Source organism: Scleropages formosus, chromosome 2 (genome assembly GCF_900964775.1).
Source record: "Scleropages formosus chromosome 2, fSclFor1.1, whole genome shotgun sequence".
NCBI lineage: Eukaryota > Metazoa > Chordata > Actinopteri > Osteoglossiformes > Osteoglossidae > Scleropages > Scleropages formosus.
In genome coordinates, this window is record NC_041807.1 from 42896386 (window position 1) to 42920089 (window position 23704).

The 23704-nt window shown below is 52.9% G+C and overlaps 2 protein-coding genes across 3 annotated transcripts; both read right to left on the bottom strand.

The window, feature by feature from the left end:
- Positions 1-3366: 3366 nt before the first annotated feature.
- On the bottom strand, positions 3367-15618 carry LOC108931215 (interleukin-17 receptor D). Of its 2 annotated transcripts, none has more exons than XM_029260106.1 (12): positions 15444-15618; positions 12757-12841; positions 12408-12569; positions 12195-12313; positions 9059-9182; positions 8876-8914; positions 8438-8583; positions 7621-7695; positions 7136-7202; positions 6865-7005; positions 5041-5213; positions 3367-4846 (listed from the first exon to the last, which is right to left on the bottom strand). In XM_029260106.1, the coding sequence occupies exons 1-12, from the start codon at positions 15558-15560 to the stop codon at positions 4334-4336; spliced, it is 1761 nt and encodes a 586-aa protein (XP_029115939.1). In that variant the 5' UTR covers positions 15561-15618; the 3' UTR covers positions 3367-4333. The 2 variants fall into 2 exon arrangements, with proteins under 2 accessions (XP_029115939.1, XP_029115938.1); XM_029260105.1 differs by having other exon boundaries at positions 12195-12337.
- Positions 15619-17821: 2203 nt separating this feature from the next.
- Positions 17822-23462, bottom strand: fam50a (family with sequence similarity 50 member A). The gene is made up of 13 exons (XM_029259493.1): positions 23211-23462; positions 21718-21802; positions 21264-21363; positions 20865-21052; positions 20568-20644; positions 20384-20450; positions 20174-20235; positions 19839-19915; positions 19689-19743; positions 19073-19121; positions 18882-18952; positions 18250-18360; positions 17822-18115 (listed from the first exon to the last, which is right to left on the bottom strand). The coding sequence occupies exons 1-13, from the start codon at positions 23319-23321 to the stop codon at positions 18107-18109; spliced, it is 1062 nt and encodes a 353-aa protein (XP_029115326.1). The 5' UTR covers positions 23322-23462; the 3' UTR covers positions 17822-18106.
- Positions 23463-23704: the final 242 nt, after the last annotated feature.

The window sequence follows — 23704 nt, forward strand, 5'->3', positions numbered from 1 at the left end:
CAAACACATATGTATGTCTCCATCCCTCTTTGTTTCGAACCCTCACCAGCTGATCCTCTGCTACACACCAGGAGCTGATTCATTCGAGTGTCAGGAGGGACTTGAACGCAGCAACTGTCAAAATTTAGCAATGCCAAGAAATACTCGGTTGCTCCCAAAATCTTCCTGACTCGATGGCTTTCTGATCGTGTTGGAGACCCTCCTGAGATAAAGATATTGAGATTCTCTTCTTTGGATTTGAATTGTACCCTGGCAAAAGTCACATGAAGCATAGGTAAGAAAGTCTGCCTCGATTTGTCTAGTACTAGGAATTTATCACCTATGAACTTCGATGGCTTTGACTGCCATCTTCAGAAGCATGTTCGTCTGCGGGCCTGAGCTCTGGACGCTGAGATGGGGCCTTCTTCAGCAAGGCCCAGAAGTTACTCCAAGCCTGCGGTATGAGCTCATCCACTGGAACAGGGCAGGACAGGACTGGCATTTACCGGATCTTACCGCGAAACAAAGCATGCTTGAAGGGCAGGCATGAGCTTTGCAGGGTTTAGTGTTTCCAACAGGAGTGGTCGAAGGCAGAACACAAAGGCGCTTGAAAACACGTAGTTAGGGTGCACTCCCATTCTAGTATTACTATCATCACTGTCCTCCCAGCAGTCATTATAGACCCCAGTATACAGGTAAGTGCAGCATCTACAGGTCTCAGCAGTTACTACAGACCCCAGCATACAGGTACACGCAGTATCTCCACAACCCAGCAGCGGCTTTAGATCCCGATGCACAGCTGTCGTCGGAGGTTGAGGGATTCACACTCAGCCGTACAAACGTCAGTTTGAAGGCGGGCAGCGACCCCCCATGCCTCCTAGGGCCGTCTATTAGACGGCTCCGTCAGACCTCCGCATGACGCACGGCCCTGCGGGAGGGGTTGGGTCGCACAGCCTGGTAAACAGGACGCTTAGTCAGAGTGTGTGTGGGAAGCAGAGACAGACAGGAGTGTCTGCAATGAGCATCCTGTTGAACCGTAAGCTTTTCCCTGCTCTACTTCCCCTCATCCACAACACCTGCTCTGTCTCCAGTTATCCATCGACCTGAAGCACAACTCTCACAGAAACGCAAACATTTCAAATTGTTCTACATATGTTTTTGCTGTAATTTGGCTCAAACAATGCTTCCATGTTCCATGTATGGACTTTTTTTCGCTCTATTTAATGGCATCATGTTTTTTGCAGTATTTCCAAAAAGAGGTAAAGTTGTTCTGCATTGAAATGTCCAGTACAAGTATTTGTCTGTTAAAAGCTTACTGTGAGTCCATTGTTAGCTGTTGGGAAAATGGAACCATTTGTTGCTGAAATGAAAATGAGCTACTACTGAGAACTAAAAGTTCGATGATGTGGAATTTCAAGCGCTAGTCGCTGTGGAAAATCAACTCTTTCATAGCATGGAAAGTCAAATGTCAGCTACACTGGAAAACTTACTACTTCATACCATTGAAAGTTGACTCTCTCCTAGTGTGGAAAAACGACTATTTCACACTTTGGAAAACCAATCGAAAATCGACTTCTTTACTCCATGGAAAAACAGACAATTTTATACCGTCGAAAGCCGACCGTTAGCTAGTGCAGGAACCAACTATTTTACACTATTGAAATAAGACTCTTAGCTACTGTAGAAAAGTGACTATTTTCCACCATTGAAACTATTTTACTCCTGAAAACCGTTTTACACCGTGGAAAGACGACTATTGGCTATTGCAGAAGACGGCTTTGTCCTGTGGAAAGTTTGGCGTTGGCAGCTATGCAAAATCAACCGTCTTACGCTGCGGAAGGTTGAGCGTTGGCTGCCGATGAAAGCCGAGCATGTGCTTCTGTGGAAAAAAAAACAAGTGTATACAGAGGTGGGGAATTCGGGAACAAGCTCCGACAGAGCCAGTGGCACCGGGGTTCATGCATTCCTGGCATTTGACTGAATTCCCCTGGAAGATCCCACAGATCCAGTTCCTCCAGCCCACCGCTGCAGCGCCGTTCAAGGCCGCCCCTTTGACAACGTGCCTCTTACGGTTACCTCTTGGCATGTTGCATCTTGCAAGCTCCCCATCTGCTGTGTGATACTTTTCAGGAATGTGGATTTGTCAGGACTACTTCTCTGGAGCCAGTATCAGCCATTGTAGGGAATGCATTCTTCTTGCATGTTAATCACTTTTTCTCCCTGTGGAATTCTTCTTCTACGGGTTCCTGTAACTCTCTGTACTGCTTGTATCTTCAAAAGGAAAAAAATGACCACGCTAAAGAGCCCATCTTTTTGAAACGTTTGGAGACTCGTCATGAGCAATTTCGTTTCCCAAATTCACCCGAACCGCACGTCATCGGACCGTGGGAGGAAACGGGAGCACCCAGCATTAACCTATGCAAAGTCCACGCGGACTGAGCTGGATTGCAATCTCCGCTCCGCTGCCCACTGCGCCACCCCACTTTCGATACGACTTCTATCACCGGTCAGCTTCTCAACCTCGTGTCATGCGTTGCTCTTTCGGAGCATTCGGCTTTCTGTGACTCACTGACACAAACGCCATTCTTTGGACGGATAGTAAAATTACAGAAGCGGTAACGTTCGCAGCACGGCAGGATCCACACCCGCTGTGCCATTACTCCCTCGACGGGTTTTCATTGGCTCAGCCAAGGACGTGAGAGGGAAAGAAAAAAAAAAAAAAGGGAAGAAATGAGAAAAAGAGACTCAAGTAAGAAGAATTAATAAGTAGGTGCATAAACAGATAATGCACAGTTATTTTCCAACGACTCTCAACACGAGACATGACGAGGACGCAAAGCACACGTTACAGTGTCACGTGGGAAATACGCATCAGAGAGCAGCACACATGAAAATGACACTTTGGCCACACAAGTATTTAAAGGTGTCCTAGGAAACAATATCCTTTGTTTGAGAAACAGAGTTTTTACTTCTCGGGGTGAATTCCTCGAGGTACAGAAATACAGAAATGGTGACAAGTGAAGCTCCGCCCTCTAGCGTCAGAACTGTTTAAAGGTGGAATTGTTACACCAAGACCGGGGATTGCAGCGAGAGGAGCTTCGGCACTGACCAGATCATCTACTCCACCTCCATCCACCCAGCGTATACCACCTTATCTCCATATACCCAGAGTACCTTCCTCCATCCATCTGCTGCTCCTCCGCGCAACCTCCGTACCTCCGCCTGTTGCCTGGACTTCCCTCTCGCCTCGGTACGTCCGTGAGCCCTGCACCGGTGATGTACGAGTAGGTAGCAAACAAGCCCGCGCACACCCGACTGGTGAAGAATATATTCAGCTACTGTAGAACAGTGTAAAACTGCGTTTGTGGAATAAACAGTAAACATCGGCAGGAAGCTCATTCGGTTTAGTTCAGATCAGTTCCATTTATTTCTATACAGCACTTTCATCCCCAGAGTGACACGGGGCGCTGAACAAGTTTACGGAAAATAACCCAAAATGACAGGTACAGCACCGAAATATCAACTCAGTAACCCAGCTGGCAGCTGAGGAGAGGAAAACAAAAAGCTGCCAGACACAGACAGGGCACCGCAGATACGGTCAGCACAGCAGGGACTGGTTGTTATCACACACTGTTACAAAGTACTGTGCACAATAAAATAATTACAATTATGGAAATCTGGAACGGAATTGGCAATGGAACAACGAGAGAGATGAAGTGCAGGAAAAATATCGGTGTGTGATGTACTGTGCTGCACTATGTATTCAGCCGTACAGTAAATACCAGAGGAGCAGTGGAGACAGTAACACGGTGCCAAACACAGTAAAAGCCACCCAGAGGACAGTGAGGCTCAGACACAGGTTGCCTTCTCATGCCACTACATTCCCAAAAACAGCTGCTTATGCACCTGGACACCGCAGTTCACCTCAAGTGCTTTGATCACCCGTACGGCGGGTCCCCTCCTGGGCCTCAGAGCAACTCGTTTACCTTTCTTCATTCATCTGACGCTTAGTTTACGGTTTTAAAGTACTTGCAAATCATTTATACAGCAGGGTAATATTACTGGAGCAACTTACGGTACTACAGCTAGAGGTGGGATTCAAACCTGCAACCTTTGGGTCCGAAGGCAGCAGCTCTAACCGCTACCCTTCCGGACGCCCTCACTCAGAGGCCCCGTTCACACCATTCAGGAAGAGGGTTAAAAGGGGTTTCGCAAACTTCCGTTACTGCCGAGCAGCGCCGCGGACGCTTTCGTGAAAAAGCAGCTGTGCTTTAACGCACGAGGGTCCAGAGCTGTGCTCAGACGTCCACCCCGGGATTTAACCGTCGAGCGCCGAGATCCAATCCCGCTGCCGCTACGTGCCCGGCCGCGGACCCCGCTGTCGCTCCCTCTCGGCCTCGCCCATCGCCCGGAGGAGAGCTGCTCCCGCGGGAACCTCCGCGTACGTCTCCTCCGAGACGAGCTCCACGTGCAGGCGCCGGCCAGGACTCTGCAGCGCCACCCTGTGGAGGTGTGAGAAGAGCAGGGGCAGGTCCCTCATCAGGCAGTAGTGGGAGGCGAGAGCCAGCAGCCCCGGCACCTGAGCCTCCATCGAGTACTCAAAGGTGACCGTCAGGAACTTGGACAGGTCCTCGCCGGCGGCCCTGGCCCGCCCGAGATCCTCGCCGACAAGATAGACCGCCGCCAGGGCGGCTTCCCCTTCGCCGGGCTCCGCCCCGACTGCCGACCGGCTCCGCCCGCTCAGCTGCTGTCGAAGCCCCCGGGAACAGACGACCAGCACGAAGTCGCTCTCCTGCACCTTGCGGCAGTACCAGGCCATGCTGCCTTCCTCCACCAGGGTGAGCACCTCCCACATGTCCAGGCTCACCTGCAGGAAGCGCAGAGAGCCGGAGGCCAATCACAGCTGGAGTCCGGCTGCCCCCAGGACGCCTGACCGATCACATGTGGCAAGAGGTCTGCAAGCAACACTGTGAGCCTATCAGGACAGGGGACGCATCTAGTCGCAGACCGGCGAACCGGTCACGGGTGGAGACGGTCCAGGTCGGCGATTTGCGTTCGTACCTGAACGGCCAGGTGCTGCCGAAGGAAGGCGGCCAGGTGCACGATGACCCCGATGTGGGCGGGGCCATCCGCGCTGCTGTACAGGATGAGGAGACGAGGGGGCCGGACGGCGCCGCTCGACACGAGACGGCACTCTTCGTGCATCACGCCGCTGCGCGACGACTTCACCGCCTCTGCAAAGGACAAAGGAAAGAGGAAAGAGGTGGCACCTGCTCGCGCCACTCTCGGATTTATTCGAAAGTTCTGTTCAAAGAAGCGTTCCGATCGAAGCCCCCGCAGCCCGGCAGTGCCGAGAGCGACCCGGACGTTTCCTCATCTCGACGGTTTTGGCCCCGCGCGGCCGAGCGTGACCCGGCGTCGTCGTACGTGTTCACGAGCTGCTCACCGAGGTCCGTTCATATCTTGCTCCGTTTGTACCTCAGTCTCTCTCTTCCCACTGAGCCACAATTGACAGAAGGTTCATAATACAGACGTCCCTCCGCTTACTCTCAGGTGAGGCTCTGCCAAACACTTCAATGTAGCTGCAATGAATTAAAGATACTTTTTAACATTTTTTAAAGTTTTTTTTTTTTTTTTTTACTTTGGTGAAATTAATTTAAAATGAGTTTAAAAAGCAAAATCCCGTCATTTCCACCATCTCCTGTTTACTGCCGACTGTTGACCGGCTGCTCCCATAAACACGGTCGGTGTCCCTCGTCCTCTCGCCCATGGCCGACACCGAGGAACAGGGGGCAGCAGCTGTAAACACCGCGGCGGTGAGTTGAACAAAGACGGTCCCTCTTTACTGCCCTCTGTGGGCTTAGTTGGTACATACAGCTCACCTTCGCTGTACAACATATCCATATAATGCAGAAAAGAGGCAACTGGGGGAAAGTTATAAACACACACGCAATGCCTGAAACCGTCTGTCCCAAACGGGGTCGTGTTGAACTGGAGCCTAACCCGGCAACACAGAGAGCAAGGCTGGAGGGGAGGGGACACAACCAGGACGGGACACCGGTCCGCCGCAGGGGGCCTGAAGCGGGACTCGAACCCCAGACCCGCCGGACAGCGAGACCCGGTCAAACCCGCTGCACCACTCCAAAGTATAAATAGATAAAGAAAAATATATAATACATATAAAATATATAATAATGTATACTCGCCCAGAGTGCGTAAAAGAGCTGGCAAAATCATTGTAGACCCCTCACATCCAGGCCACTTCCTCTTCGAACCCTTGCCATCTGGCCGGCGCTACAGAGCACTGAGCACCAGGACAGCCAGGCATAAGAAAAGTTTCTTTCCTCAGGCCATCTACCTCATGAACACCTAAATGCCCCCAAGGGAGTAAACTGGTGCAATAAACAACGTTATTTATATTTATATCTATATCTATTTATCACATCATATGTCTTACTCACACTCCCTTGCATTTGTATCTAGTGACTATTTTTGTATATTGGGTACTTTATATTTTTAAATATTTTTTATCCCTTGCTCACATACTCTATCTTCTCATCTGTGTCTTGTCACTGTCATTCTGTCTGTGCTGTGGAAGTTTCTGTCACCAAGACAAATTCCTTGTATGTGTGAACATACTTGGCAATAAAGCTCGTTCTCATTCTGATTCTGATATATAAACAAATAAAAAAATAAATAAATAAGAAAATTGTTGCGTCTTTTGTAATTTTCTCTCGACCGTTCACAGCGTAGGCAGGCGGCGTATATATGAGCGACATCTACAGGTATCACAGGTATCGCACTTCTCCGGATCCCTTGTACATGAACATGAACCCATGAGACAAGGAAAGGGTCTCCACAGCAGACCTCCTGAGTCCTGCACACCTTCCTGCAGCTTCCGGAGCCTTCTCTCCGTCTTCTTCCTGATGAGGACGGTCGTGACAGCCAGCACCACGCACACGAGGAGGACGGCCACGGGAAGCAGCAGAGCGAGGACCACCGTCTCTGCTGTGGACGGCGGAGGTTCTGCACAGTGAAACACACACATCAAGCAGCACTTTGTTGGTAGGAGACCAAAGTGCGTCCAAGTTCCGTCTCTGGTGCACACATGAATACTGTCCCAAGGGACATCGACTCTCCTCGGAGTAGAACGTACCTTGATTCACTTTGGACAGGCGGACAGAGAACGTCGTCCTGACAGCGTCCACCACATTAGCAGCAACCTTCAGCACAACGTGGTCGAGAGAGACAGAGGGACAGAGAGACAGAGAGAGAGCTTGTTGGACCACTGAGGATTATCAGCGCTGGACATCACTGTCAGACGTGTCCCATTGAGAGGAATCTGAGCATCACATGTGGAAAATATACATCTGGACACTCCGCTAGATGACGTGCAAAGGACACAAGCACTTCTGTACGGCGAGCGTGTCCGTGTGCCGGTGTGCGAGAACAGCGGCGACGACAACTCTGGCATGACGTACGAACGGTGTCCTCTGAAACACCACTAAAGTCCACCTTTCGACTTGCAGGCTACGGAGCCCTGAGGTCCCGCTGCCGCCGGTGCGAAGCGTGACGTTGTCCACGGAGAAGGACAGAACGCGACACGCAGGAACAGCGGCGCCACCTGGGGGCCACACTCACCTCGCAGGAGTAGTCGGTCCCCAGCTGGAGGCCCAGCAGGCGGTACGTGATGTGCGTCCGGTTGCCTGCGGGGTTCTGTGGAAAGGCAGCGCGTGCTCATTTAAATAAACGCATAAACAAATGAACAGGTCAACGATACGTCGAGCAGCTGCTGTCGCTCTTGAACGCACAGATGCGTCTCCATTTCTATGCGCGTTTTCTGAGACTGAACTCGGAGCCTCAGGCTGCTCAGAAGTGCGCACCCGGACCAACGCGCCACTGGGTGGCGCCGTCCGTGCACCGTGTTGGGTGGTCGCGCTCGGGACTCGCGGTGAGAAGGTTAGATTCTCTGAAAGACGCCAGCGACAGCGAAGCTGGAGAAGAACAAGAAGAGGATGAGCAGCAAGAAGCAGATTGTCGAGCGGAAGCAAGACCAGCGCTGTCGCTTGGAGGAGAAGACAGACAGACAGACGGAGAGAGACGCCTCGGTGCGTCCAGGTGGGGGTGCGTGCAGGACGCAGGTCCGGCGGGCCTTTCTGAACGACCACGAAGTTCTCGTCACCGGACCGGCACGGGACCGGCCCGCGGTCCGCAAGGGCGAGCGCGCCGGTCGACCGGGGCCCTCCCTGCTGAGCATCCCAGCCTGAAGCCTTCGGGAGTCCGCTGCTGCAGCAGGGGACACCTTTGCTGCCGTGCTCTTTCTCCAACAGTAAACGGTGGGGTCGGCGTGCGTGCGTGCGTGCGTGCGTGCGAGTGCGTAACCGGTGTGCTGCACGAGTGTCGCCCCTGACACGCACCCCACACAAGCGCGCGGGGACACACGCGCACACATACTCACAGCTGCGATAGGCGTGTAGTTGCGCATGCCACCCCCGTAGCACCACGAGAAGTAGTGGCTGATGGACAGGTGAGGGGGAGCCAGGTTAAAGGTGACCGCGACGACCTGCCCCTCCTGCCGCACCTCCACGTGCCGCGGGTACCAGTCTAGAGACGGGACAAAGAAACGGCGGTACTGAGGGGCCGGAGGACTCTGTTCCTGCTCACTGGCTCACGTTGTTCTCTTCAGTCCCGGTCGTCAAGTAGGCAGGAGGCAGAGACGTGTCCCATGATGCATCAGTGAGCACGGGACCCATGTGCTTCATGTCATGACATCGATCTCAGCTCCTCCTGAAGTTTCTCTCTTTGTCACGTATAACTTTAGTATTTCAGCAGAACATTCTGGCAGCATGACTGATGGCACAACCCTCCCCCCCCCCCCCCCCCCTTCCCAGCTCACCCCTCTGGCACTGTTCCAGTCCGTTCTTCTCAGGGCATGCTGGGAAAATACAGCAGAGGATGAGAGAACAGCTCTGCATGCTGACACGGTACACAGTACCCAAAGCACTAAGACAGCACTGAGGACGGCTGGAGGGACAATGTTTGGGACAGAAATGAGGGTGCGGTAAGAAGCGACGCTCACTGCGAGTGGAGAAGATGAGGCTGCGGTAGAAATCCGTCCAGAGCTCCGGAACGGGAACGGCGACGACCGTAACGGCGAACTGGGAGCCGAGGGCCAGCCGGGCGAAAGGGTTCGACCGGTACACCTGAGCAGGTAAAACGGCAGGATCCGTCAGCGACTTCCTGCCCTTGAGCCCAAAGCCGAGGAGCTGCCCAAACGCGCTTGCGGTATCGTCTGGGATTCGCTCCGGAGCTGCGGAGACCTTTGGAAGCGGCTCCAGAAGGACACAAAGATCCACCGCCTTCAGCGCTGACGCCAGAGACTCGCTTGCCGAGCCGTCGCTCCGAACCTTGAACCCAAGCCCCTCGAGCACCGACGCGGATTCGACGTCGACTGCGTCGAATCTCCTCTGAGAAATCGTACAAACGAAACAAATCCTGATTTTTTCGCGTTTTCGAAAGATGAAACTTTGGCAAACAAGGTTTACAAGGAAACGAATTGGCGTCGAATCGCGAACTAACGCTGCTGTAGACGAGCCTTTGTAGTCACGATAAAAGAAGGGCACATTTGGCCTTTAACAGGAAATTATTGAGAAACGAGTGATTTACACGATTAAAAAACTTGTCACAACCATACCTCGTCTATAACTGCTTGTCCTGAGCGGGGTCGCGGCGAGCCAGAGCCTAACCCAGAAACACAGGGCCAAGGAGGGAGGGGACACACCCCGGACAGGACGCCAGTCCGTTGCAGGGCACCCCGAGGAGGACTCGAACCCCAGACCCACCGCACAGCGGCCTCGGCCAAACCCGCCGTGCCCCCCATCCAAATTCACTTCCTTATTTCTTCATTTTGGGAAGGCTTAACAGAGCTGGAATTTCTGCTAGACACAAGAAATCGAAAAACTAAACTGAAAATGGGCGGCACAGCGAGTAGCGTTGCTGTCTCACAGGACCTGGGTGGTATGAAAGGATGGGGGTTTGATCCCTGCTCAGTCTGTGTGAAGTTTGCAGGTTCTCCTTGTGTCTGTGTGGGTTTCCTCTGGGTGCTCTGGTTTCCTCCCACAGTCCAAAGACATGCTGTTCAGGTTCCCCCATAGTGTGTGAGTGACACAGAGAGAGTGTGTGTCTTCCACTGATGTATGGATGAGTGACCCATTGTAAGTAGTGTGTCTACCAGTGTAAATCACTGCGGTGAATAAGGTGTGTGGGCTGATGACGCTACATAGAGTTCATTGAAAGTCACTTCAGAGAAAAGCATCAAACGAATGTAAAATAACACTGAATTGATTTATTTATAAATGTTATGTTTTTATTTATCTTACTTTCTGCTAATTAAAATAATTTTTATTGAGTTTATTTTATAAAATATTCTATTTTTTAGTAATTTAGTTATTTCCTTTTAAATCATTGGAAGTAAACTTTATATTTCTCTTATTATTTGATTATTAAATTTTTTCCCAATTATCAAAATTACACTTACTATTTCAGAGTTCTCCTGAAGATGAAAATATATGATAAAATACTTCTCTTTTCAGAGTTATTCTACTGTCTTACTATGTACATTGAAATATTGCCAAAAATATTCCGAAGTTTGGTTTCTGATCTTGTGAAATAATTCCACTGCTGAGAAAATAACCTCTCTAGATGAACGTGTAATTTTATAATTGTTACTGATGTGAAACAGAGCATTTGTTCATATTTTTTCTAACTATCTATCAAAGTTAATGTTGCCAGTATCCGACAGAGACATTTATTTTAAAAGACAGTAAGTGACATGAGCGGGAAGAGTCGATGAGAAGTATTACGACATGATGGCGACTTATTGCCTAGAATCTGCACGAGCTCATTTCTGTCGAGTTACAGGAGTTTCACTGTATTCTGTTTCATTAATAAACAATTTCAGGAATTGTTATTGCCATGCAGGGGGGCGCAGTGGGTTGGACCACGGTCCTGCTTTCCGGTGGGTCTGGGGTTCGAGTCCCCCTTGGGGTGCCTTGCGATGGACTGGAGTCCCGTCCTGGGTGCGTCCCCTCCCCCTACGGCCTTACGCCCCGAGTTGTCGGGTTAGGCTCCGGTTCCCCGCGACCCCGTATGGGTCAAGCGGTTCTGAAAATGTGGTGTGTGTGTGTGTGTGTGTGTGTGTGTGTGTGTGTGTGTGTGTTATTGCCATCTTCGATTCCCTCTTTACTTTCTTTTCTCAGTCCGGTTTCAGGCGTCGTTCTGTAAAAACTCAGTTCCTGTCCTGAACTTAAGTCTACGGAAATAAGACGGCGAGCGATTGTGCTGTAGCAGCTCCTACGGTGTCGCTCATTACAGCAGGAATGAGGACAGACAGAGGAGATGCATTTCACATCATTTTAAATACTTAGCTTAACAAAAGCATCAGCATTCAAGAAAAACAGAAAAAGGTTGCTATTACAGGGTGCGAAGGTGGTTCTGCACATCGAAGCAGGAACGGTGCGTTACAAGCGCTGGGAACAATAACGCATTTTTAGAAAAGATGCAGAGACTGAGAGGAGAAGAACTTTAAACGTAGCGACCGTTGACAGAACGTGTCTGTGGATTGCTGAAGGACCGATGAATCTTGAACTTCTTTTTCCCCACAGAAGTGAATCCAGGCCAGTGCTGGAAGGGGGTGGGTTCAAGGTTCTGATGGACAGGTGCATTAATGCACCAGTGAAGTTCTGGAAACAGCTACTGTACATTTGTGAAAATACAGAGAAGGACAAATGCCGCTGACCATCTGGATTAAAGGTCACCGACACCGCTGACCATCTGGGGTAAAAGCTCACGACACCACTCACCATCTGGGTTAAAGCTCACCGACACCGCTGACCATCTGGGTTACAGCTCACCGACACTGCTGACCCTCCGCTGACCATCTAGGTTAAAACTCACCGACACCACTGACCATCTAGGTTACAGCTCACCGACACCGCTGACCCTCTGGGTTACAGCTCACCGACACCGCTGACCCTCCGTTGACCATCTGGGTTAAAAGCTCACGACACCGCTGACCATCTAGGTTAAAAGCTCACCGACACCGCTGACCCTCCGTTGACCATCTGGGTTAAAGCTTACCGACACCGCTGACCCTCTGGGTTACAGCTCACCGACACCGCTGACCCTGCTGACCCTGTCGGTTACGGCTCACTGACCCTGTGGGCATGTGCAGCAGACAGGGACAGGTTGCGCTGGAACAGGAAGAGCTGACAGTCCATGTGAGACCCCCCCAGCGCCTGCAGGGTCACCTGGAAGCCGCGCAGGAAGGCGATCCCTGGGAAGCACACCCAAAGACACACTTTACACGCCGAGGTTCGGCCGACCGTCCTCCGCGCGTGCGTTACGGTGTGGAAACACGTCCCAGTTACCGTATACGCTGGGCATCCAGGACACGACGATCGTGTCGTATCCGGGCTCCCGATCGGCCACAAACTCCACGGTGATGTTACGGGGGCCCTGGACGTAGTGCTCGCAGAGGGAGGGGCTCTGGTCCGAAGACAGGTAGGTCAAACAGGGCAGCGGGACACAAGCTGGGGGGGGGGCAAAGGGAAGCGGTCGCATCAGGAGGACCACCGGTTCATACTGGAGCGTAAACCTGTCACAGCGGTCACCGGTCTCACCGGTGAAATGTGTCCTAGTTAGTGCAGCCCATCAGCAACTCGGCACCGAGTCCATCTGTGAAAGTCGACCCCGGACGACCCCCCCCCCCCCACTTACTGCGAAACAAGCGAGCCGCGCTCACGCCCAGGGTGGCCTCGATGTCCTCGGCGTCGACGGAGCAGAACTCGCAGGACGGGTCCCCCTGGAAGACAGGAGCACGCGGTCTTGGCGAGGGCCCCGAACCGGACCCGCCGGAGGCCTTTCGTACCCCACACTCGGTTTCGGCGCCGGCGCGGCTCGGGGGGGTTTGCCAAAAGCATCGCAAATGACTTTTACTCGCTGGAGCTCCTGCTAAGGATCGGGCCGCGAGGACAAAGTGAGGGACGCCTGCACTTCCGTCTTCTGCCCGACTGCGGTAAAGACGAGTTACGAAACACACTTTCGCTCTCAGATTTTCTCGCTGGGGGCCACTTTATTAGGTACACCTACCTAGTACTCGATATGTCAACCTGGCCCTTTAATGACTCAAAACGGTTGGGCTCCGCAGGCCACCGGAAGACAGGCGATGAGGTCCGAGCCCAGCTCCTTAAGGGCAGCGTAGCGACACCCTTTGCCGCGGGGCACAACGGGCCCCCAGCAGAGCGACGGCCGTACGAGCGTCTCTGAGCTCGGGCACTCGCTCAAGGCCGCTGGGTCCGGAGGCCATTCTGGAACTGGAGGGGTTCACCCTGGAGGGGACACCAGTCCATCGCAAGGTACAAGCCTGTGCAGCGTGTTTTTTTTTTTTGCTGTTGGACGCAAGGCGGGAAACTCCTGCTAAGGGGAAATGGGGACAGGAGCTCCTTGCGAGCCATTAACGTTAAATAACATTTTAAAAATAACACGTGAAGATCATACAAAACCACAGGGCTGGATGAACCTGTCTGGGAACATGTGCACACCTGGGATTCGTCCCAAGGGCAAACGCGCACGCGCTCGCTCGCACGCGCTCGCACACGCAATCTCCAAAACGAGAGCTGCAGCAGTGGGAGCAGCAGTAACTGTGGGAAATACTCGCCACCAACACTAACACACGTCTCTTGTGCACGTGGACCCTTTCATTTAGGACAGTTACCTGCTGCGCTTGTCCTTGTCCACTGTGTGTCCATGTCTCTGCACGTGGTCCTCGTGTTGCAGTGAAGCTGGGGAGTAAATACAGTAGCGCCCCCCCCCACCAGCCAGCAAAGCGAGCCCCTCCAGCCGGGGGTTTGGGGGGGCACGTTGATAAACGCGAGACACAAGGTCAGTAGGCGGGAGGAGATGTTGTACACGCGTCACTGAAACCATTGTGGTGTCCCGATACGTGAATATCCAGTTTTTTTTTTCCCCCACAAAGTCTAACTTTTTACTAAATTTAACTTAAAAAAAAACAAAAACTGTGTGTATATTTATGGTATTAAATTCATTAACATTATACATATATTTTATGAATTTATGACTTACTAAAGCAGTGACACAGCGGGTTTGGACATGCCCTGCTCTGCGGTGGGTCTGGGGTTCGAGTCCCGCTTGTGGTGCCGTGTGATGGACTGGCGTCCCGTCCTGGGTGTGTCCCCTCCCCCAGTTCGCCGCGACCCCGCTTGGGATGAACGCTTTCGGACAGTGTGTGTGTGTGTGTGTGTGTGTGTGTGTGTGTGTGTGAGAGAGACTTGCTGAACGTTTTTACTTTTCGTCAGCAGCGCTACGCAGTTTCCCCCACGGGCCGCAAAGTTCCCAAAACATTCCCATTTAATTGTTTGTTGCCGAGCAGCGAAAAATCGAAGCCGCGATGTGGGAGGGTCAACTGTAACCTAGAAATCAACAAAACCCTCAGAAATAAAATACTGACTGCAAATGTCAGTGTAGAATGAGGGCAAAAATGTGGTACGGCAGCCCGTTCAGCCGTTGCGCGGTTTCTTACCCTGGTAAACAACGAGTGACTGACTAGCAGCGCAGCACTCTAACAGTGTGGTACCAGCGTGTGTTCGAACCCAAGTCCTCCCGCCGCTCTACTGCCTTGTTCTGAGCTCCACCGTATAAATACTGTGCTCTTTAAAATGACCTACGGTCGTTTCAATGCGTCTCTCACCTAAACGGCAAACGAACGACACGCCTCCACTTGGGGCGAAAGGACATGGGTTTGAATCCCTGCTCCTGCTAGTTACCCTGAACTGATCACGGCTAAATCGGGGGTCATAATCGTAACACCCAGCAGATTGTAGCCTTTTCTTTTGTATTTTCGGATAATTCTCACAAAGTAAAGTACCTTTACTGGAGTAACTATTTAGCGTGGTACTTTCACTCTGCTCCTGTGTTTGGCTGCCTGAGCGCGACAGGTGAGGCGCCCTGGTGGGAACGGAGGAGGAGGCTCCGCCTGCAAAATCACAGTCTTGTTGTAAACCCGACCGGTGACCTGTGACGCCTAAGCGCAGGGTGAACCCTAACGCTAACCTCTAACCCGTTTGAAATGCTATTACCATGAGAACAAAGAGGTTAAACTATTGGACACGACATCAATGAGAAATGACAAGCGAAGACGAGCAGGACGAGGACAGCGCAGGTGAGAGTAGAGGGTGGGGGGTGCGGCAATTTTACAGGACGTTTGTCACGTGCGCGGTTCAGAGAGACGCTGCGGTGACGCCGCTACAGTTATTAGCGGCAACGTTCAGCCACGATGATGGACAAACGGGGACGGCGTGGATTTACGCACACTTCATGCGCATTACTAAAGCGCACAATTAAGCGAGCGCGCGTGCGCTCGCAGGGGGCCGAGAGCCCGACGTTACCTTGAGAACGCAGTCCAGAGAGCAATTTCGAGGCAGCGTGACCTCGTGGTCGCCATGGGAACAGGAGACTCCAAGCAGGGAGAGGCTCTGGCAGAGAAGCAGCGGGACCCTCCACATCCTGGTGGCGCCGAACCGCAGCGTGGCCTCCCGAGAGCGACGACGAGAGCACGGCGTCTGGTTCTCGTACCAGACGCTGCGGAGGGAGGGAGGGAGGGAGGGAGGGAGGGAGTGGTGTCCCGCGGCAAATAGCGCCCATGCGCGCACGCACACGTATAAACGGAACACGTCTCCTGCCTGGCCGCGTCTCGAACACGTTTCGCCGGAGGAGGACAGGCTGTACGTGCGAGGACCGCCGGTCGGACCTTGCGGAGACGCCGGAGCGGGAGGCCAAGAGTCGTGCTGCCTCGCTCCGGTCACTCGCCGAGCAGAGCCGGAGCACCCGGCACCCTCCTGGTGGTCGGTGCCTTAACCGCGTAGGCAACGCGCCGCGCGGACTCACTAAGGGGCAGCCCTTTACGCAGCGGCGTCGAGGCGAAGGTCCGAAGCGTTGCTCGGGAAGCTGAACAGGTACGGTCATGAGGGGGACAGGCTGAGGCACGGGGGGAGAGCGAGGTGCAGATGCAGGCCCTTTTCCCCAGAGCAGCTTACACTGATTTACTTGCCTACACAGCAGGGTCAGTCCTGCTGCACCAGTCCAGTGTGTAGCAAGAGCCTTGATAAAGGGTCCTAGGGCAGCGGGTGGGGTTCGAACCCAGGTCTCTAGAAGGAAGCAGCTCTGACCAGTGCGCCACCTAGTGCCCCACAGCAGCAGGAAGAGATGGCGATGCAAAGCTGACTTTAAAACTCCACACAATCGAATCCGGTTCGATGCAAAGGACGAGAAATTGGCACCAAGACCTCATAATGACATTTCCATGTCTCTGGAGATTACCGTTAAGGAGGGCGTGCCGCTCCCCGCAGGGGCAAACGTGTCAGAACAGCACGTCGTCCCGTCGACCGCATCTCATCTCTATCACATGCGCACGCGTCTCTTTGATGGGAGCGTCACGCAGCTCGGCCTGCCGCGCTAAACCCGCGGGGGACTCTTACTCAAAGGAGCTCTCGGGGGCGTTCGGGGGAGCGAGCGAGCGAGCCGGAACGGGGCTGCCGCTTCCTGCGGCGTGTCGATGTAGCGCGACGAGCTGCGGGCGTGACGGACAGAAGAGGGACACCTGCTGACGCAACCGGGACTTTGAAAGTGATCGGAAAGCCAACGGACTGAAGGAGGTACTTCATGCTATAAGGCAGCACGTGGCACTGCTCCGGCTTACCTTTGTGAGATTATCCATTCTTGTATTCCAGGACGATATCTTTGTTCGTTGGATGCAGGTTACCTTAAAGTACCTGTGATCAATAAGACCTCAGTAGGAAGTCGCGCCTTTAGTTATAGAGCACCTAAACTGTGGAATAGTCTACCAGTTACTGTCAGAAATGCCCCGTCTGCTTCTGTTTTCAAATCCCGACTAAAGACTTAGATGTTCACTCTGACATTCCACCTCAAAATGTAATTCCACCTGGCTGTGTTTGTTTTTAACCACCTTTATACCAATGCATATTAAATTGACTCGTTAAAGTTACAAATTACTAACTATTTCTTCTTGTTGAGCATTGTATATAAGACTTGAGGAAGCCTGCCAGTGGTCACAGACGAATCCCATGCCGACTGAAGATGACGACCGACTGCCACGATGGATGAAACGTACCACGCTGAGCTGGGGATTCAAGATACCATTTAGCAACAATATCATCATTACTTGTAAACTGGCTTAGAAGTCTTATTTAATCTAGAATACCCAGGAGGGGTGGGCAGTCACTGGCGCTTGGACACCCAGAGGTTTTTTTCTCCCTCGATTTTCGGTTGGAAGTTTTTGTTCCTTTCCTCCGTGGCCAGTAGGCATATTTATAGCTCTATAAAAGTATTATATTATTGTAGTCATTAGTCAACTATCGACGTGATGTTTTTCTCGCCTTATGCCTGTGTTAAAACGCTCCGTGTCCCTGCCTGAGAAGAGCGCTCTATAAAAATGAAATAAAATAATGAATAAATAAATAAATAAATGAATGAATGCATGCTCCGGGCCCCCCTGGTATACATCGCACCCAACCCCCATGTTGGACCTTGCGGGTGGTGGGCCCACACGCCCCCCCCCCCGTTGCCTTTTCGGGCTGAGCCCGGCCGGGTTACGTGGCCTGGCCCCAGGGGTAGGTCCCGGTGATCCTATTCCGGGCAGGGTAAACGTTCTCCCGTTTACTTTTTTCACGGAGGTCCCCGAGCTCTGCGAGATCACCCCGTGCATACGCACACGCGCAGACCCATCTACCCCCCCTTCCGGAAGGATAAGGAGCGGAGCAGCACTGTGGGCTTTGCGTGTCGTCCTCTCATTCCTTCGGTTCGTACGATTCTTGGAAGTACAACACAACGGCAAACGGGCCAAACCCGGAGCGCGCACCAACGTGCTAACATCAGTCGCAAAGCGGGCCGTTTCCCCGGGTGTGCCGAGGCTTCCGCTTTATTTTCATTTCTTATTTACAAACATCAGCAAAGAGCACGATTTAACAGAGCACTGAAAAGGAAAACACAAAAACGGGAAGTAGATCCACAGCCCAAGAGAGGCAGAAGTCCTTCAGCGGATCTGAAAGACAAGGAATGGAAGAGAACGTCAGCCGGGCTTCCGCTCGCGACCACCACCGTCGCGAGGACCCACTCGGGGCCGACACGGTAAGACGTTCGTAGCACCTTCCGAGGGGGGGGAGGCGCAGCACTCACCGTGTACTTGTCCCACTTCTTCTCAGGGTCGTACGGCTCCCAGCGGCTCGCCGGGAAGATGTGCTTGTTCTTCTCGTACCAGCTTCGGAGCACCACCTTCCCGGCGTGGGACTGGCGAACGGAGAGGAACACGCAGTCAGTTGTCCGTGGGCGCGGCATCCTGACGCATCTGAGCTCACGGTAATTTTCACATCATTAAATGAACTGAAAGCTGGCCGGCTGAAAAATACCACCCCCCTCCCGGAGCCGTTTACAAATCTTTATGCCCCCAGCACTTCGTGTCTTAGAGTCCCCCGCTGTATACGATGGTATAAATACATACGACACCTCACACCCTGGTCAAAAGGGCCCGAGAGAGACCGTGGTCCCTCGGGAAGCCGAAAGAGGCCCGGCTCCCACAGAAACTCCTGTTAAATTTTTACAGGAGCGCCATCGAGAGGATCCCGAGCAACCGCGCCACCGTGTGCTGTACCAGCTGAACAGCTGCCGAGCGCCGGGACGAAGCTCCCCAACCCGGACGCTACCCACGCTAGCCGACCGAGGAGGGAGGCCGGCGGTATCGTGGGCGACGCCACACGCCCCGGTCGCTCCCTGTTCGAACCGCGTCGGCCCACCCGGGAACCCCCTCCTACCTCATCCTTCTCCACAGTGGCATCGTTCACCAACCGCACGTCGTCGTGGACATCGAAGTTGAACAGCGGGCCTGCGGGAGAACGGACACACACACACACAGAGTTCGCCGTGAGGGTCGCACTTCATCCTTCCAACACCGACCGACAACCTCGGCTCTGTTCCACTTGGACACAGAGGACATCGCACTGACCGCTTTTGCCCCTGGCCTTGGTCACGATGAAGTCGTAGAAGCTGTGGTGCTGGAAGAGAGAGCCAAGAATAAGGCTGACGTTTACCATGTTTACTGGGTCGCGTCCACCGGCTCCTGACAGCACAAACACTACTGGACCACAAGTCCACACGTAATTCGATTCTTTCACAGGACACTTGTACCGCTAAGCTTCATACAAGAAGAAATCAGTAATACACACACACCTTAAATTATTCACTAGTTGGGATCTGCAAAAACCACCGACGAAGCAATAATTACTAATGTTATTGTTTGAAAAGGACGTAAATATAAAACATATGTATTAAAACGATCACTTTGAGTGACATTAAAATCAATTTAAAGTGACAAAATAAAAATTCGTCGCCTCTACAAACTCCAATTCAGCGCCGACTGGTGACGACTCGTCCCATGAACACGCGTGACATTCCTCGCAGACCCCCAGGGGTCCAGACGGCAGCTGTAAGCACTACGCAAGTGAGCGGAATTAAAGCGGCCCCGCGCTCGCGACGTGTTAAATGCGAGCGTGTGTACACTGAGCACCGTGGCTGTACGGACTGCCCGTCGGCGACGATTCGAAAGGCCCCAGAGTGCTCACGTGCGGGATGATCAGATCTTCCTTGATGTACATCAGTTGCTCGACGCCGGCTGACCTGCAGCGCACACACAGGAGACACTCTGTTGAAGCAGTGTCCCTCACGCTCAGAGCGACGTCGCTCCAGAGCGTCAACAGCGGTGACCCTCGTACCGGAGTTCGCTGAAGTCCTTCCTGAGCACCTCGAGAGCCTTCTGCAGGAACTGCTGTATCGTGTTGCCCTTCTTCATCTTCATCAGCACAGAAAGGAGAGAGAGAGAGAGAGAGAGAGAGAGAGACAGACACAGCGTGAGCCCTCATCACAGGGTAAAAGCAGCGTTTTTAAGCAAAACTCCAAACCGTGCACGTCTTAATGACGGCACGTCCAAGTCAAGTTTGTCGCGCTCCTGGTGATGGAGGTCCTACGTAAATGAGCGGAAGCGATGAGACTCTTTGCACTGCTGCTAGTGGGAGTCCAGGTACACTGGGTGGCGCTGTACACTGGGTACCTTGACAGTGCGCCGGTGTCCAGAACCGTCCCAGTAGCTGAACGTGATCTCAATCTCTTCACCTGCAAGTACATACACACACACACACACACACACACACACACACACACACACACAACATGCTCGGAGTTAATGGCTCAGTGTAAGCAGGGAACACCAGACAGTGTGGACCGAGGGGTGTGTGAGCTCTGGTCGGGCTCCGTGACTCACTCTTGATCTTCTCCTGCTTCCGTTCCCACTCCTGCCGGAGCTCTTCTCTCAGCCGGTTCTCCTCCTCCTGGAAACACACACACACACACACACACACACACACACAGATCTTAGGTCATGATGTGTACAAGCCAAACCATGACTAGGGAACCCATCATTAATGAGGAGTTGCTCTGGGACGGACCTCGCGGTCGCGGTCGGGCAGGAAACTTGTATCCACATCAGGATTCTTCCCCAGTTTCTTCTTCTTAACTGGCACGTCTGAAAGAAGACAAACCAAAAAGGAACCGTCGTTCCCTGAAGCCTCTGCTGACGTGTAAACGTGGACCCTGAACCACATGACTGGCATTGAAGACCTCAGGAGGATGTCAGGACCGGAAGCTCGTCTGACTGGTCACAGACAACCGACACGGTGCACCTACTTCTACGGTGAAAATAATAAAGGTTTAGAGAAATACTGCTCTGAAACACACACACTCACACTCCTCCTCCTCCTCCTCCTCCTCCTCCTCCTTCTCTTCCTCCTCCTCTTCTTCTTCTTCTTCCTGTTTATCTTCCTCTTCGTCCTCCCCATCCTCTTCCTCATCACCATCGGGGTTGAACGAGAGGCTGGCGATCTTCCTCTTCTGCTCCTCCTTCCTCTTCTTCTCCTTTTGCTTCTCCAGCTTCCTGTGGAGACGGGAGAGAGTCAACAGGAAGTTGTTTCTGAACCGCAGCGATATGGACAGTGTGCTGGAGCTGGGATCCTTAAAATGCTCTCATCTAAGGGTGTGTATACAGACATGCAGGTTTCTGCGTGTGTGTGGGTGGGTAGGTGGGTGGAATACAGAGGCACGCAGGCCGCAGTGTACAGACACACTGGTCAGTGCCACGCACTCACAGCTGCAGCTCCTTGGACTGCTCCTTCTTGGCCAGCTGCTTCTCTCGCTCCTTGACCAGAGCCTCCTGTTTGGCCTTCATATCGTTGAGGGTCACCAGACCTGAGAACAAAGCATGCTCAGAGCGCCACCTCAACGGCGTGTCAGGGTGCGCGCGGAAACGGACACGCGGCACACGTCGACTTCGTTTAATGCCCGGAACGCTCACGCGAGCATACATGCGTAAAGGCGCCACCGTAACACGTGAGAATTTCCCAGCAGGAGGCACCACAGGTTCCTTTTTCTCCCATTTCCTTGGAATGGGGGCCTTTTGTTTTCCTTTCCTCCGCTGCCAGGTGGATTCATTGCGTGTACATCTCTAGCAAACCGCCTTCTCTCACCGTCACGGTGTGCGTGTCGCCACGTTGGCTCCGCTCTTTATAAATCACGGACACGAAGCGCCCATCCGCCGCTCACCGACAGTGCTGGACTTGAGCTCGGCCTCCACCGCGTCGTAGTGCGCCGAGAACTTCTTGTCGATGTTGGACTTGACCATGTTGTCCTGCGGCACAGAGGGACAGGGCAGGGACGCTCAGCGAGGGTTCTCGCACACACAAACGCAAACACGCGCACCCTGCCGGCCACTTGCTCACTCGGCGTGGGCCACAGCGAGCCTCGGGAAACACCGGCGACTCTCGAGCCTTCGCGTGCGGTGTAGCGTGAGGGTCGCGCAGCAGAGACCTAGCACTGTGACGACACTATTGATGTCACTGCGCAAACACGCACCTAATACACATCCGTTCCATTCCGAGACGCACCTCAGAGGTATTTATTTATCCGTCGCGTGGCAAAGAATTCAAACTGTCGGTATGACTAACGACGGAAAAGGCGAGATGCAAAAATAGGCGAAGACGAAACTTCTCCCATCGGTTCCTTTGTTTGTCAATATCAGCTTCGCCATGAGTCTACGAACCTTCTTCGAAATCTCACCGGGTTCCGCAGCGCTGACATCTGTGTCGTCCTGTAGAACACCGTCCTCCGAGCAGCTGGGTAATTTTACTGGAGCAATGCAGGGTAAGTACCTTGCTCAAAGGTACTACAGCTGGAGGGGGGATTCAAACCTGTGACCTTTAGGTCTAAAAGCAGCAGCTCTAACCACTACACTGCCAGCTGTCCCCACTTCTCCCCCTCATCTTTTATGTGCTAGATGAATGTGTAGATGTTCCTGTTTAACAATTTTTTTCTAAGAAACTGGCGAATAATGGATAACCCTTTATGCAGCTACGGGTGGGATGTACACTGCTTTATACCACTGCATCCGAACCGCTCCTTCTGCTGATGTAATGAACTCTGTGTGTTTCCTCTGAGAAGAACTTTGATTTGGACAAAAGTGTCTGATAAATTAAGAAATGTAAGTTGCAAAAATCCGACAAGAAGCGCGTGTGGGAAAGGATGAAGAGCGCTGTCCCGCATTCGCCCTCCAAGTGGGTGGCGCAGCACCTGGGGGTGCGAGAGAACATGGGTTCGATCCCCGCTCAGTCTGAGTGGAGCTTCCATATTCTCTGGTGCTCTGGTTTCCTCCCACACTCCAAAGAGATGCTGTTTGGTGTAAGTCACTTTGGTGGATAAGGTGTGTGGGCTGAGGGCGCTACGGAGAGCTCACTGGGAGTTGCTTCGGACAAGGACAAAGGGTCTGATAAATAAATGTAAAGTGACTGACACGCCTGTGCAGTCGCGTGGCTGCTCTACAGCCAATTCCGGTTCATTTTCCAAGCCGCCCCATCCCTTTCCTGACGCGGCGCCCTCCTTATTTTCGGCCTGTTCTCTCTCTCTCTCTCTCTCACGCACGCACGCGTCGGACTGGGCTGCGCGCTCCCTTCGCACCGCCGCGCTTCCATCTGACCTGCGCGAGCATCTCGCTCTCGCTAAGTGCTACTATAATTAATACTATGCGTGCTGTATGACGTCACCTCTGCGATCTTCTGCTTCAGCTGTTCCAGCTGCTCGCGCTCCTTCTCGCGCTTCTTCATGAGCTGCATGGCCCGGCCGGCCTCGCTTGCGGCGCCCTTGTACTGCGCCATGTTGCTCCTTCCTCAGCCTCCGCGGTTTCGCGGCGCGACGGACAACAAGCGCTCACGAGTGTTTTCCCGAGCGTTTCCCCGAGCCTTCTCGAGACGTCGTCAGCGCTGACGGGCGGTCGCGGACTGATGACGCGTGATAGTTGGCGTCGCGGTTCCATGACGCAACGAAAACACTCCGCGAGCGCTTAGCCGCGTATTAACGACGCACGTCGTTGGCCGCTCGAGGCGGTCAGTTTGCGTGTCGGTGAAATTCCTTTCGACTAATAATAAAGTGGGGCGGGAAATCTCCTATGAATTAATTCACAAAGGTTACCCAGGTAAGTGCTTTATCCAAACACTTAGAAAAGACATTGAGTCACATGACAGCAGGTGCTCACTTTGTG

What these genes read in the sequence shown, in the direction of transcription:
- LOC108931215 (XM_029260105.1), bottom strand. Translation starts at nt 15,560, where the DNA reads ATGTGGAGGGTCCCGCTGCTTCTCTGCCAGAGCCTCTCCCTGCTTGGA. An exon ending in CGCGGCTCGCTTGTTTCGCA is followed by an intron (nt 12,570 to 12,756) that starts GTAAGTGGGGGG and finishes CCCCCCCCCCAG; the next exon opens with CTTGTGTCCCGCTGCCCTGT. An exon ending in GGACCGACTACTCCTGCGAG is followed by an intron (nt 7,203 to 7,620) that starts GTGAGTGTGGCC and finishes GTTGTGCTGAAG; the next exon opens with GTTGCTGCTAATGTGGTGGA.
- fam50a (XM_029259493.1), bottom strand. Translation starts at nt 23,321, where the DNA reads ATGGCGCAGTACAAGGGCGCCGCAAGCGAGGCCGGCCGGGCCATGCAG. An exon ending in GCTCAAGTCCAGCACTGTCG is followed by an intron (nt 21,364 to 21,717) that starts GTGAGCGGCGGA and finishes CTTTGTTCTCAG; the next exon opens with GTCTGGTGACCCTCAACGAT. An exon ending in GGAGGAGGAGGAGGAGGAGT is followed by an intron (nt 20,645 to 20,864) that starts GTGAGTGTGTGT and finishes GTCTTCTTTCAG; the next exon opens with ACGTGCCAGTTAAGAAGAAG.